Here is a 15,517-nt window from a genome sequence, read left to right as displayed (position 1 = left end):
AAATAGTAATTTTGAGGGACTTTTATGGGATACATTTTATGGGATAAAGTTGACACTTGTAAAAGTTTTTCTCATTCAAAGAACTGAATTTGAATGATTACAACTAATGCTTTTATCTTACATGAACTAGTAAGATGGTTCCTAAAGCTGAAAAATTACTTATTTGAATCCCTTATTGTTCCTTTGTTAATATTAATATTTTAATGTTTATTGCCTTCACATTTGAAGATGTGCATGCATCTAAAATGCATGGGTAAAGAGTACTTATAGCTCATTAATGGCATTTCTCATGATCTGCTGTAGCATATTTCTGGATAATATAATGCCTGATAACCTTCAAGTTTGAGAGGATATAGAGTTCTTTGGAAAAGAGATGTGTGGTGTTTTATATATAGAATCAGAAGATGGGAAATGGATATGTGCAATTATTGTGATTAATTTGTCTAGAATCTGAGTAATTAATGTAATGAGTAAGCAACTAGAAATGATGTGCCTTGCGTGGATCCTACTGTATCACAATCTCTTGAACAATGTTGTGTGGTGTGTGGCCTTCTGTGACCATCTTAAACAAGGGTAAGCAAACTTCTCTGTAAAGGTAGTAAATATCTTCAGTTTGTGGGCCATACAGTTTCTGTCGAGACTACTCATTTCTGCTGTTGCAGGTGAAAAGCAGCCACAGACAGTGCATAAATGAATGAGCATAATTGTATTCCAATAAAACTTTATGTGCAAAGACAGGTGTCAGACCAGATTTGGCCCTCAGGCTATAGTTTATTGGCCCCGATTTTGAGGATAATACTTTTTGCATCTAAATCAGATGCATATCAGATACAAACTAAATTAGTTCAATTGGGGAGCACAGAAATTGACCCAGATTGTATCCGTGACTTCATAGCACAAGTGGAGTAAAATTTAGCCATTATTTAATCTTCCCATTGTAAATAGCTAACTTGGTGTATTGGACACCCAGACACCAGCCGTAGAACTTTTCTTTTTTTAAATTCTCCTTTCTTCTCTTTTTTCTTTGAAGTTTCCCCAACTTCGAAAATAAAAGAAAAACTCAGAACTGCTTTTTTGATTGTGTTGTAAAGCCATATTCCATGTATTTTGATTCTGTTTGGTTTTACTTATAATCTCACACTAGACTTGCATTCTGTGTGGAAACTTATGACTGTATAAGAATAAGCATTTGAAGTAAAATGAAATATTTTTAGTTGCCTTCTAACTTTCTCTAAAAAAAATGTGTGTCCTTATCACTCACTTCATGATAGGCATGAAATTTAATTATTCCCAGGAGTTAATGAAAGTATAGATTCTGCTCTGCTCTATAAATAGCCTGATGTAAATTCAGAAATCTCCATCTGGAGCCAGAAATGATGGGTTCCACAAATACTATTTGATGGTGTCCTGGCACTTTTTTGAAATGCCAATAAATTGACAATGGATAAGCCTTGGCTTGGTGGACAGCAAAAACAAGCAAATAGATTTAGAGGAACTTAATCAGTTAGTGACCTCAGTATCCTCTAATCTTGAAGAGACTTCCACCTGTCATACAATTAAAAGTGAATGGCAGAGCTAGGGAGTTCTGGTTGGCTTCTCTTAGTTGTTAACCCATAGGGCTTTGGAGGTAGAGAAGCTGGTCTTTAATTTGTTTAAATTAACCTCAAGGGAGATGATGTCACACGACTCTGGGATCTTAACGTTTACTTGGAATTTTAAACTAGTAGACCCTAGAGCTGGGTAGCCATCATAAATACTCCCCTGAACCTGCCCTGCAAATGAAGGACTTATGGATGGACCTTAGTCTGGTGTAGATACCAGGTGGATTTTTAGTTATTGACAACCACGGTGTTGTGAGCAGAGAAATTAAAGGGAATTTAAATGGACCCAGCCTGTGTCTGAGATGTCAGGAATCCCTGTAGTGGTCTGGCATTGTTTAGGGAGAGGGTACTGGGAAGATACCTGCTCAAGCCTTGTTAGGGGACTAGTTCTGGTATAACATGGTCTGCAAACCTAGTCCCCAAGGAGCACATTAGAGTGAGGCCCTGGTGTGTTATAAGTCTACCCACAGGATGTTATTTGCCACAAACTCCTTCCAGTCGGTTTTGCTGCCATATTGTTAAAGATAATAGGATTTAGACCAGTGGCTACCTTGGGGATGAGCCTTTTAACCTGTCTACATTCTGAAGTTTTCTGAACTTTACAAAGCATAAGCATACCAGGAACCATGTCATATATTTCATGAGAACAGTTTGAGAGCTAATGCACATAATTACTTAGATTTCCCAAGGAAAACAATCGCTGGGCATATTAAGTGGTAGAATAATAATTTTGAAATAGTACTGATCTTGGGGGTAAAAAATGGTTTCTCATTTAGATTAGAAAATCGGATTTTGAAATACAGAGAATAGAGATACTCATATTTTCAAAAATCAGGAGAAACAAATATTTTGCTAGTCGCTTGTTTTACTCAAAGGAGAATATTTACTCTTGTCTTATGTTTACCCAAAGGAGAGGCATTGCGGCTGAGCTTAGCATGGGGACACCATCGGTGGCTTTTTCCAAGTCTGCCGTAGGGTAGCTGGAAGGAAACCAACACTTAGTAACTAACAGTATTATTAATAGATAACATTGGCCAAGTGCTTATTATCAATCCTCACAACCACCCTGTGAATTAGATATATACTAGTTCATCCCATTTTAGCACTGAAGAAACTGAAGTTTGAGTGACTTGCCCTGTAGCAGAACCAGGACTGGAATTCCGGTCGGCCTGTCCTCTATGTCAGATGCTTATCCCCACGTACCATGGTCATTCTCTGGCTCGGACAGACATGCTCCCTCTCACATACAGTAGAGAAGGGAATGCTGTTCTCTAGGATTTCTGGTGATTTGTATGATCTGCAGGGTGGCCATGTCAAGGAGATGAAGATTTCTGCAATGTCTCATAAAGGGTCGTGAGGAGGTGCCTCTAAGCCCCAAAGGCTCCTCCAGCTTACGTGGATGGTGGTAAAATGCAACGGATGAACCTGAGCTCCTACCTGTCATTTATATGTTAGGATTTTTTTTTATGATTTATTCTTGAAAGCAGTGCTCATAGGTGAGTAGGAGGCTCCTTCAGGATGCAGGGAGTGGCCAGGTCATACCTCACCCTGGGGCAACGCTGCTTATTTCCATCATCCTGGCTGTCTTCAGGGCTGTTATGTTCCTGGGTTATGTGCAAGATTTCAGAGTACTGGCATAAATATAAATATATGTTTGGTGGTTTAAATCCTATTTAGAATGAATATTGAGATCATATTGTGAATTACAGATACAAGAAATGCATTTTTTTCCTCAGGTAAGACTCATTTTTCTACTTTTTCTTTACAGACTAACAGCATGTGTTTTACAATGAAAACATCCTGTGTACGAAGAAGATACAGAGAATTCGTGTGGCTGAGGCAGAGACTCCAAAGCAATGCGTTGCTGGTGTAAGTGATTTAGAGTATACTGAGGAGACTTTGTCATGATATTCAATATTTAAAATTGATGTTCATTAAGATATATAAGATATGACGGATTTTTATAGGCTTTTGCCTTGATTACAATATGTAGCTTTAGTTTTTTAGCTACTGCATCTGAATTTAAAATTTATCACTTAAATTTCACCAACTTTGATGGGTATAGGCCATGAAAGGCCTCAGAAATGTTTAAAGATGGGTTTTTCTTTAAGCTGACTTCCTCATACCCTTATTATATAACTATATAATGTATAATCATAATTATAGAATAACTGTGAGATAATAATCATCATACATAATTTGCCTTCACTTTGAGGGATTTCTGTAACAGAAGCACCTTGAATTAATCATTTAAAAACATTTTTTTTTCTTTCTCCTAAGACAACTGCCAGAACTTCCATCTAAAAACCTATTTTTCAACATGAACAATCGCCAGCATGTGGATCAGCGTCGCCAGGGTCTGGAAGATTTCCTCAGAAAGTGAGTGTCCAGAAACTTCTGTGGCCAGACAAGGGGTGTGAGCAAGTGCTTTGCAAGAGCTGCATGGTGGTGTGGGGAAGAATGTTCCTGTTTCTGAAATGCAAATCATCTGCACTAGAGCAAAACCCAGTGGTCCATTTCCTATATTAGAGCACCATCTTGTGGCTCACATCATCTCATACATATTTGGGACCAAGTCTTCTAGAAAGAAAACGATGAACAAATTGAATTAAATAACAAATATATGGTCCTTTAAGCTGTCAAGCAGATCCAAATGACATGGGCGTTTAGCTGACAAAAGTAAAAATTTGCCAGGAAACAAATATGCCTAATTATCAAAAGGCGCTTCTTAAAAACTGTCTTTGTTTACAGTGCTTAGAATTTACAGACCAAAATCAGCTCAATAACAGGCTGCTAATATCCTTCTGGGTTCCTGTAATGGTTTAACGCTGATCTTTGAAGGGAATGTTTATAAAGGAATATTTGATGGCGTGTGAACAGTCTCAGTGAGTTATTAACTCTGGATTACTCTGTGATGGTGGGTATTGCAGTTAAAGCTGCCTGAGTTCACACTACCAGTGATTTCCCTCCCCCGCTCCACTCTTTGGAATGCTGGAATACCCAGAATGCTAGAGGCCATATAGCACACTGATTTACACCTAGACTCCGGGGCCAGGCTACCTGGGTTCAGATCCTCACTCTGCCACTTACTAGCTGGGGGCTTGGGCAGATCATTTACCTCCTCTACCTGTGTCTTCCCATCTATAAAATGGGGTAATCATAGTACCTACCTCATAGGGTTGTTGAGAAGATTAGACGAGTTAGTGACTGTAAAGCACTCATGACCGTGTCTGGCATGCAATGTGTGCTATCTTCGTGTTATTTCTTAATGCACTAGACATGCACTTAGACAGTTAAGATAATGCTGTTATTATCTTAATGCACTTAGACATGAGACAGCTTTTGCTTTTCTAATTTCCAATTTTGTAGATAAGGAAATAGGCTGAGTCATGTGACTATTAGTTACTGACAGGACCCAATCTCCCGAACTGTTTCTTTTTCTAGTAGTTTCAGGATCTGAAGTCATCTCCTTTGAGGTTCACTAAATAGGACCTTAGATCTAGCCTGAAATAATATACTGCCTCCTCCCCATTTGGCTCTCTCATAAAGGGTTTGGATATTAAGTATGCACATTAATATTAATTTTTTTTCTATTAGATTGACTTAGTGCCTTTCCTTTGAAGGTGTCCTAGAGGCATACAGAAAGATCTAAGATTATAAATTGAGGGAGAGTGGGCCAATGAAGAGAAGCCAGAGGAATAAACATGGCAAGAGACCAGAAGAACTGATTAGCAGAGCCAAGTCCTCCAAAAACATTTCATTGTATTTTTGGGGGTATCACAGGCATGGCAGGACAGAGACCTGGCCAAGTTTTTCCTGCCCTTTCCCCTAGAGGAGTCCTCTGATTTTAATTGTTGTCTCTATGACGCCCAGGTGGCTGATGGCCTCTCCCTTGAGATGTGGTCCCTGCCACACAATTCTGCAGAATTGCCTGTCACTCTAGTGTAGAACATGTTGTCCTCGGGGAGCTATGGCAGCTTGTCTTCTGTAGGAAAGTCTTATTTCAGGTCAGAAGACAGCACGTGCCTCTGAATTACATTGCTAGTTAAGTGCAGGATATGTGTTTTTGACCAGGAATTACTTCGTTGTTTTGAACACAACCTTTCTATCCACAGTTGATCTACCCAAATTAATGACCCCGTGAGTGTCATTCAGCCATAGTGGGGTTATGCTTGTGCCAGGTTATTTTTGCATAGTGCATGGTTTGACTGTTTGCTGGTTGTATTTGATGCAGATGTCATAGTAGAAAGTGTCCTGGTTCAGGAACTCAAGAAGCCAGGTTCTAGGTCTCCCATAATCATGGTTCCTGATTTTTTTTCTAGCTGCATGTGAGCCTTGGAACAGTCACTTCATTCATTTTAAGCCTTTGTTTGCTATAGAGTGGGATAATGTTACCCACACATAGCCAACCTCACTGGGTGGTTGTGTCCTACAGATGAAAAGGACTTGAAAAAAACTCCAAAAACCATGCAGCGATCCTTCATTCAACAGATGTTGATTAAGTGAATGCTTTGGGCCAGGCTGCATGCCACGGACATAGGACTGCAAGAATGAACAAGTCCTTGTCCTCCTGACACTTCCATTCTAGTGGAGAGCACTGTGTACATATCCAGGGCTACGGCTAGATTCATTAACACTGAATCTGGATTGTCATCCGACTGGATTGTCAAATCATGGAATTGGCAGGGGGTTCTCTTGTGATATCATTTGTTCCACTGTGGTATGTGAAGATTTGTCTACAAGTTAATATTTCACTTTAAAAATGAAAGCTGATGCTTCTACACAGCCTAAACCTGAAAGAAGTGAGGAGTCAAATACCACAGGGCTGGCTTCAGGCCTGACCTGAGCTCTGCAGCCCCTGCTGACCCTCCCCAGCCTCCCTTCTGTGTCCTTCAGATCTGTGCTTGCCCGGGTTGTGTAAGGTAGCACCCTCCATGTCTTTGCCCCTGGTGCCCCCTCCCCTCACCCAACCTGGGTCCACTTTAGGAAACCAGATGTGATGTGTACCTTGGCACTGTGTCTTGGCCCCAGTTTGACATCCTCTGAGCCCCCATTGGTTACCTGTTAAGTAGGGCCAGCCATCAATAGCCCGTACCTTGTTTGTAGAGGAATTTTAGGAACCACAGCATTAAAACATGGAAACATGCTTGTATTGTAGGTTTTTACCATGTATTTTTAAAGCCTGGTTTTCATGTGAGTTTTGAAGTTATGAACCAGAAGCACTAAATATGTTCAAACCTTTTGGAACCACAATGTCTTTGTATATGTGTATATATACCTATTTTTCTTTAAGGTCATTTGTGAAATGATACATATGTAGTAAGAAAGTACTGATCTTTGTAGAGGAATTAGAAAATTGTTTCTTTGACTAGGTGCCAAATAAAAATAATTTCTACCATTTATCGAACACTTTCTACGTGTTTGGCATTTTACATGTTTTAGTCTCAGTACTAAAAATCTTAGGAGTTGGGCATGATCTCAGTTTTACAGATAAAGAAATTATAGGAAAGGTGGATGTACTATATGAATCCCAGGACCTGGTAAATTTAAAATTAGCAGTACTCTTAAATGCTGGCTAAATTTGGTATGATTGTGAGATTTTTCAAATATATTCATTTTTCTTCAGTCTTAATTATAATCTTCCTTTTGTATTCTTGCCCCTGAGTAATTACAAACTTAAAGTCCCTTCTAATAATTATGAAAAGAAAGTTACTGGCTAAAAAATACAAACTCAGTAAGTCTCTAACTATGAAAAATGGAATTCCTACTAATTTTTAGGTTTGAATGGGTTTCCAATTTAGGTTTGAACAGATATGTTCATGACTGGGAGCCGCTTCCCTTCTTTACTGAATTCATCCCATTAATACAACTACATTTACCCTACAGTTTAGACTTTAGTATCATGGTTTTGTATTTCTTCAAATATTAAGGAATATTAAAGTTTTTTTACAAAAGGCTAGTGTTGAACCATGACAGCTAGTTTTACACACACACGATTTTTATGTCTTTGTGTTCAGTAGAGGGCACCACAGCATAGATCATGAATGTCTTCAATGAAGATTTGTAGGTTTTATTTTTTCTTATAGTAAGAGCTAAACAGGCTGAGTTAATTTTTTTTTCTACATCAAACTGCTAACCTTCCATGTACTATGCAGATGTGTATATATATCATTGTATTGGGTTCAGCAGACCCAGGACATGCTTAGTTAGGATGAAATGATTTTGCATAGCTATATATTGTTCTCAGCTAAACCACCATGTAATACATCTAATAAAATCATGTTGAGGAAAACTGTGCTTTTCAACTGTGTCCAGTTTAGGGAAAAAAAACAGATTTTGCTTTGTTTAGTCTAAAATTGTTATGGGGAAAGGAATAACTTCTGATCTGCACTATAAATATCTTTTTAGAAATTCTTTTAAAATCCTAGAGGCTATTTTTTATTCCTTTTATAAAGGTTTGAAAATCATATGCTTTTTAAATGGAGGTTTCTACAAATGACATTTTATTGACTGTTTTACAAAGTACTCTTTATATTAGGTTTGAAATTGATTTTGGGCCATTAGATTTGTTTGTGGAAAATATGGCACAAACATGACTAAGGAAAAAATAGGATTTAATATTATGATGGTGGCAGTCACAGCCCTCTCTGATAGTAAGCCAAATAGTACTCAAAATAAATTAATTATGCTCACCTAACCAGAAGGGAAAACACTCTCAAAAAATTTCATTTTAAATTTCAGAATGAACCTATCTGACTAAAATAAGAAGCATATAAATACATTTAAAAATATTTTTGCTTATTTAAAACTCATGGAGTATGGTGGCATGAATTTAGCCAGAGAAACAGAGAAGATTCCAAAAACCAAAGCTGTGCCTAGCCGACTCACTGGTTTGAACTCTAGGCCTGGGGGAGTGTTGAGATGTCCCCTCCCTAGCCACGTCTTTCTCCCTCTTTGGAATTGTGAGCTAGGTGAGCCTGGCTCCTTCTCTTTTCATCTGTGTGTCCTCCAGATGGCAGTATTGAGCAGAAAAAGAAAACGCTGGGAAATAATGAGTCTAATGTACAGTAAAATTGGAAATTGAATTATAGCTCAAGAAAAAGGACAGTAGCCTTGAGGTCCCGATCAACCTGGACTCTGATCACTTTTGTTTGCTGTACCCACGTGTTAAGTTACTAGCAAGTTAATAGCAACACGCGAGCGGTTCAAGGCTCAGTAGAATTGCTTCAGACATGAAATAAAGCTAAAATGAATTTGTGTCCAATATCATTGGCATTAGTGCTCATTACTTTTGTGGTGTAATGCCTCAAACCATCTAAAATCAATTTTAAAGATTACCCATTATTTTATAAAGAAAATAAAACACATTTCCAACAGAAACAAAGCCACGAGTACAATCCCATGAACAGTTCCTTGTACTTATGGCAGGCAGGAAACCGCTGACAGAGGCCACAGGAAACACTCTGCTCGGACTTCACAGACTTCACGATCCAAGTTCATATTAATGGATTGTTGCTCCATAACTCTTCTCTTAATCTGAAGTATTTAAAACAAGAATGGTAAATATTTGTAAGTGTAGAAAATAAATCTCAAAGAGTAGTAAGAGGGATTTACTACTTAGCTACTTGTACTTGGTAAATTAATCATTATCATGTGACATGGTCATCTTTTGGGAGGACCCAGGGCCGAGGACACAGAGGGAAAAAGAAGGATTTAGCTGCTTTGCTTGAGGTTTTGTCTTTTAAAAAGCACAAAGGTTTTACTTTTCCTTCTAATAGACCAGTAAATAATATTTTCTCAAACTGTAAACCTGCTGAAGCAAAGGGGACAGCTAGATTTTGGTTTTAATGCTGTGCATTTTTAGGCATTTTCGCCTTTGTTAAGAATAATTGTTTTATTTTGTAAAAAAGGACTTGGTTAAATTATAATGACCTTGGATTTTCACTAAATTGATATTAATGGCCAAAAGAGATTTACTTTCCTTATTACTTGTTTAAACAAGCAGAATATAAGGTAAGGTTCATTTGGTCTGAAATACATGATCTATTTTTCACAGATCGTTATATCGGAAAAATCTTATGTTGGACAAAATTCTACTTGGGTTTTAGTGTGTTAGTTTTGTCCCCTGTATCTAGTCTTAGTGTCTCCTCTTACATAATTATTGAACTATTAGTAGAGACTAAATTATCATATGTCAACATCTTTGCTAAAAGATAAACCAGTTTTTATTTAAATATAAAGGTATACTTTGATTTGATTTCATATTCTAAGATGTGCATTTCAGAGAAAACACATTCACTAATATGAATTTGAGCATCTATAGATTTTGCTACAGGATAGTTTTTAATCTTCCATGTAGTTCTGATGCCCTGGTTGAAATCTGTCCTGTATTTGTAAACTTTGATCTTAAATGTGGGAAGAGCAGTATGTACTCATCACAAAATTATCATATTTTAATGATATATATGGTAAAGTTGGCTGGGATCAATTTTATTTGGTTGCTCATTTTGACAACACAGAGATTCAGTGTTCCTAAAGATTTTGGAGAAATTTACAGTTAACCTTAAGTATTAAAAAAAGCCATCTCTCTCATGAGCTGTCATAAACATGCCCTTAAGTTTATAACTATACCTGTAAAGTTTTAAAATGTAAAATATGCTGAGAATTGTATTGACTTCTTCATATAATTTTTAATAGTAGTTGAAAGTTTTGATGTTTCATGACAGCCTATCCCATAAAGATCACTGAATTGACATGCTGTTGGCAGTAAATTTTTTAAAGTAGAATAACTTTTTATGACTATATAAGCAAAATATTTCCATAATTAATCCACATGGTAATAACAGATGGGTAAATTGAAGAAATGTCCTTGAAGTTATTCTTTTAACAGATGTTCTTAACTATTAGCTTCATGTTTTTACCCACCTAAATTTCCAAATAATTGAATAAAAGTTAACATATGCTTTCCTCCCCTTAATGGGCAGAGCCCATAATTGATAAAAAGTTTACCACAGTAGAGAAATTACCTTCAGTGGTACATTTCTAATGTTTTTCTTTCTTCTACCCTATCACTGACCATCCTGTTCAATTATTTTTCCTTTTTTTTTTTAATATAGAGTCCTACAGAATGCACTTTTGCTTTCAGATAGCAGCCTTCACCTCTTCTTACAGAGCCATCTGAATTCAGAAGACATTGAGGCATGTGTTTCTGGGCAGACTAAGTACTCTGTGGAAGAAGCAATTCACAAGTTTGCCTTAATGAACAGACGTTTCCCTGAAGAAGATGAAGAAGGAAAAAAAGAAAATGATATAGATTATGATTCAGAAAGGTATTTCCTTGCATTTTGATTTAATGTATATGTATTTATATAACACATAGTATGCACATATTCATGTGTATAGATATATATACACACTTCACTTTTTTGTTGATGTAATACTAAGATAATGAAAAAATTAATTGACTGAGATTTTATTGAGCTGTGACAGCTCATCGTAGTAGTCTTCACACACACCTCCACACTGAATTAATGAATGCAGTAGAAATTCAATTATTTGCATTCTGATTATGTGACTTTCATTTAGTCAGACTTGAATTATTCGCGTTTAAATTATCTAGCTAAAAAAATATCCAACTGCACTCCAAATGGCTAATTAAAAGTCCAAATTTCCTGTCTCTCTTTGTGACTGGAGATAATTAAAGTCCTCCTCTGTTACTCAGGCTTTGAGTGTGTTGTGAAAACCAATTTCCTCTTTTTATTATTTTCCCCCTCTCTTCTTTTCCAGTTCATCCTCTGGGCTTGGACACAGTAGTGATGACAGCAGTTCACATGGATGTAAAGTAAATACAGCTCCGCAGGAATCCTGAAAAATAATTCTAATGTTACTATCTTAGGAATAGCAAATTATGTCCAGTCATAGAGAAGAAAGCTTTATAATAATACATTCTTACCTAAAGCTCACTGTCATGATGTTAGGTATTTAAATTCTTAAAGATGTTGGGTTGTTTATTAGTGGTATTTTTATGTTGTCTTATTTTAGGTAAGCTTCTGTGTAAAGCTAAAAATCCTGTGAATGCAATACTATCCTTTACAGGCAGACATTATTGGTAAACAAGATCTTGCCCTCCAATGAAATGACTTACATGCTTTAAAAAACCTAGTTGGTTTTATTGAATTTAAAAAGATAGGTAACTAAGTAGCATTTAAAATCAAGATAGAGCATTCCTTCTTGTATCAGTGGGGCAGTGTTACCGTAAACACGGTGTATATGTTGTTAAACCCTGTAAAGAGTAACAGTGTAGACTAGACTGCCTCTCTCAGACATGTGGCTGATATTTTGTGGATACCTCCCGTGCACTGGCAAAACACTATGCTTTTGGGTGTTTGACTGAAATATTTTAAGAGTATTTAACCTTTCCAGTATTCTGTTTCACGCTTAGATGGAAATGTATCTTATGAATAGAGACATATTAAAATAATGTTTACATCTTAGAAAAAACATAGATAGTGCTAGTAATATTACTTATAATTACAATATATAGATTCAGAAATACATTTTCATTGTCCAAAATCAGCTTCAACAAATGGTTTCTGGAGACAAATAATTTGTTTTCATTATCATTGTATAATCAGGTTAATGATTTATTTTTTGACTAAATGTGCAATTTCTTATCACTAGATAACTGTCAGTATCAGTGGTGGTTACTTATTAGAGGAAGGATTTTATAAAGATTAATAAATTTAATTTTACCAATAAATATTCCCATAATTTAGAAAAGGATGTCGACTTGCTAATTTCAGAAATAATTATTCATTTTTAAAAAGCCCCTTCTTTTAAAGCATCTACTTGAAGATTGGTATAATTTTCATAAAATGTCTTTTTTTTTAGTGTCCCAAAGATATCTTAGATAAACTATTTTGAAGTTCAGATTTCAGATGAGGCAACATTTTCTTGAGATAATTACCCAAGTTTCATCCATGTTGAATGGTACAAAATATTTCTGTGAAACTAACAGGAAGATATTTTCAGATAACTAGGATAACTTGTTGCTTTGTTACCCAGCCTAATTGAAGAGTGGCAAAGGCTACTACAAAAAGCAACCTTTTCATTTTCACTAGGAGTTTAAAAGCTATTGTATTATTAAAAAGTCTTTACAATGCTTGTTTCAAAGAACCAACTGAAAAAAAAGCTAAGAAAACTAAGAACTAACATTTAAAAAATTAAATTTAGAATGATTTCTTTAATTTGTCCTTTTTTTCTTTGGTCTAAAACATTATTAAATTTTTGTAAATATTTTGATTTAGTGTGTCTTAGATGCTCATTATTTTAATACAGGAAAAGAAAAGATTTAGTAATTTCTTACCATGCTAATAAGTAAAGTTTATGCCATCCAGGCATTTAAGAGCGATCCTCATCCCTTCAGCAATATGTATTTGCTATTTCTGTTTTACAGCAGTTTTGAAAAACACATACTGTGCCACCAATTGTCATATTATTTTTAGATGATGTAACATAGCCATCAAAATTAATATTAAGTAATGCCTAATACTTAGTATGTAAATGTCATGAGATCATTTTTACATTAAACGTGAAAAAAAATCAACTTTGCCGGATCACTTATTTTATACAAGAGAATATATTCTGCCTTAGACTCAAACTCAGTGTTTTTTATTTTTTATGAGGAAATTTGGTAAAACATGGTTTAATATTAGCTATAGTTGTACATATTTGAGGCTTTTAGCCTTGGTTTAGTTGTTTCAGTGTCCACACACTGGCTTCTTACAACTGATTTCTTGCAGCTGAAATATTTAGATGAACTTCAGTTCCCAGTGGTTTTCTTGCTTTGTCTCTTATTTTTCTCTGGCATATTTTTTATAAAGCTTTCTTTAGGAAAAAGAAAATAATTACTGATGTAACTAACTTGAACAGATGTTTATTTAACACTTTTTAAAGTGACTTAAATGTAAAGAATTCTAATCCTGGATTCTTTATGATTACAATACAGCAAAACTGCATTTTCCCTGGCGAATTCTGAAAGGGTAAACTATTCACCTATAAAGCCAACTTACGTGTTTTGTCGTAGAACTAGATTTATATATAACCCAAAGGTTTCAACAGCACTGGACGTCAACAACCTGTTACTTCGGCTTCTTATAAAGTCTCACTTAGAAGAAAGTTACTTAATTCTAGTTAAAATTTCAAGTTTTAAAAATTACTAGGGACAAACAAGTATTTATTTTTAAGCAGATACTATTCCTTAAGATATTAAGTATCTTGCCAGTTTTTCAAACCTAGTCCACATTTTACTGAATAATTAAATACAAACAAGTGATATGCAGTATAAAGTAAAAGAACAAAATTTCTTTTATGACAATTAAGAAGTTAAACAAATTCATTTAGCCTGGCTACAATCACCGTTATATCCAACAGTAAACTGGACGTTGTTTTGAATTTGGTTTGTATTTTTTGGATGCCTTAAGGATTCATTATTACTGAGCTACTGTGGTACAAATAAGGTTTTCAGTATTTGAGCTATAAAAGATGACCCCTTTTCATTAGAGGCCTCTTAACATTTTAAAACAAAACTAACAAAGCTTATTCTGTTTCTAAATAGTTTTCCTCTTAATATTTAAATTACTTAGCTGGTATCCTATGAATACAAGGCAACATCTTTTCAATGAAGGGAACAATTTATTTCAATACAATTTTGTGTTTTTGTTTGGAACATAGACCTTTTCGTAGTTTATTATATATAAACACATTTTCAAATACAAAATACTGTCTGAAATTAGTTACTGCAATTTGACATTCAAAGCATAGAATTTTCTTTGCAAATAAAGGTCATAAGAAAATAATTTTAATAGAGTGGAGTTCAAAAATTTCAGAAGGATGTAAATAAGCAACAATTTCTTTAACATTTGCTATATATACAAAGGACTTTGGTTCTATTCTTTGCCATATGCATCTTACAAACAAGTCACCATTGTCCCTTTTTAGCAGACACAATTGCGCTTCCCTCCTACTGGAAACTTTTCTAGATCATGAGCAGGGTATTGGACACTAATTTATTTTAGCTGCGCAAACTCTGGTAGTTACTGACCCTTTCACTTTCTCCAAAATTCCAAAGACTTCTTTTCAAAAGATATAGAGGAAAAGAGGAAAAAAAAAAAAAAACCATTAAGCTACAATTTCCTGCTGAATTTAAACTCAGGTCTAAAGACACTATATAAATGGCTTATGCTAAAAAGGAAAATACCCTTTCTCCCCCGACGAGAAGTGTAGATTCATCCAACCCGACACCGCTTGTCTTTGCTGCTAGAGGCACAGCACGGGCATAACTTGTGGTTGTGTTTTTGCTAGTTTCTTACCTCTGGGCCTTCTTTATAGCTTTGCCCCCCACCCCACTGGCGGTGGCGCTCCCCCGGCTGCACCCTCGGCCGCCTGTTGGCTGCGGCGCCTCCGTGGCCCGCGCGCATCCCCTGCGCCGCGTCCCGCACACGCGCGCTCCCGCCGCCTCCCGCCCAGGCCGCTCCGCCGGCGGCGGCGACTGGGCGGCAGGTAGCGAGCCAGCCGGCCTCGGTCCGGTAACCCATGGCAACCGCCCTGGTAACCCATGGCAACTGCGCGGCGGAAAGGAAAAAAAAAAGCCAGGGGGGCGGGGTGCGGGGGGCGGCGGGCGGTGAATGGGAACAACGACCGCAAAGAGACAGCGATTTACCGCGCGGGCCTGCGGCTCCCGGCCGCACCTGCTGCAGACTGGCCCGCGAGGCCCCTTCCCGCGCTACCATGACGACTCTGGCTGCTGGGGAAAAGAGCAATAAGCAGAAGGCGCTCGTGCAGAGGGGTTCCGGGCGGTGCGCTTGGTGTGGGAGGCTGCCTTAAACGCCGATGACCCTCCGGGCCTCCGCGTGTCC

The 15,517-nt window shown here is 36.8% G+C and overlaps 1 protein-coding gene and 1 long non-coding RNA gene across 14 annotated transcripts in view; one reads left to right on the top strand and one right to left on the bottom strand.

Annotated features, from left to right (window-relative positions):
- Window positions 1-12,902, top strand: part of SNX10 (sorting nexin 10) — an 83,087-nt gene extending 70,185 nt beyond the window's left edge. For all 13 annotated transcript variants that reach the window (XM_055293602.2, XM_055293603.2, XM_063609010.1 and 10 more), the window contains 4 exons: window positions 3,370-3,470; window positions 3,882-3,980; window positions 10,718-10,930; window positions 11,388-12,902. In XM_055293602.2, the coding sequence (XP_055149577.1) occupies window positions 3,370-3,470; window positions 3,882-3,980; window positions 10,718-10,930; window positions 11,388-11,469 (495 nt within the window). In that variant the 3' untranslated portion in view covers window positions 11,470-12,902. The remainder of the gene's footprint in view (window positions 1-3,369; window positions 3,471-3,881; window positions 3,981-10,717; window positions 10,931-11,387) is intronic.
- LOC129490128 (uncharacterized) lies at window positions 10,916-14,953 on the bottom strand. The gene is made up of 2 exons (XR_008660176.1): window positions 14,860-14,953; window positions 10,916-11,465 (listed from the first exon to the last, which is right to left on the bottom strand). It is a non-coding gene; the product is annotated as an uncharacterized lncRNA (long non-coding RNA).
- Window positions 14,954-15,517: the final 564 nt, after the last annotated feature.

Source organism: Symphalangus syndactylus, chromosome 9, assembly GCF_028878055.3.
Source record: "Symphalangus syndactylus isolate Jambi chromosome 9, NHGRI_mSymSyn1-v2.1_pri, whole genome shotgun sequence".
In the NCBI taxonomy this organism is placed as follows: domain Eukaryota; kingdom Metazoa; phylum Chordata; class Mammalia; order Primates; family Hylobatidae; genus Symphalangus; species Symphalangus syndactylus.
Note: the sequence above shows the minus strand (reverse complement) of the source record. Positions and strands in the feature narration are given on the sequence as shown.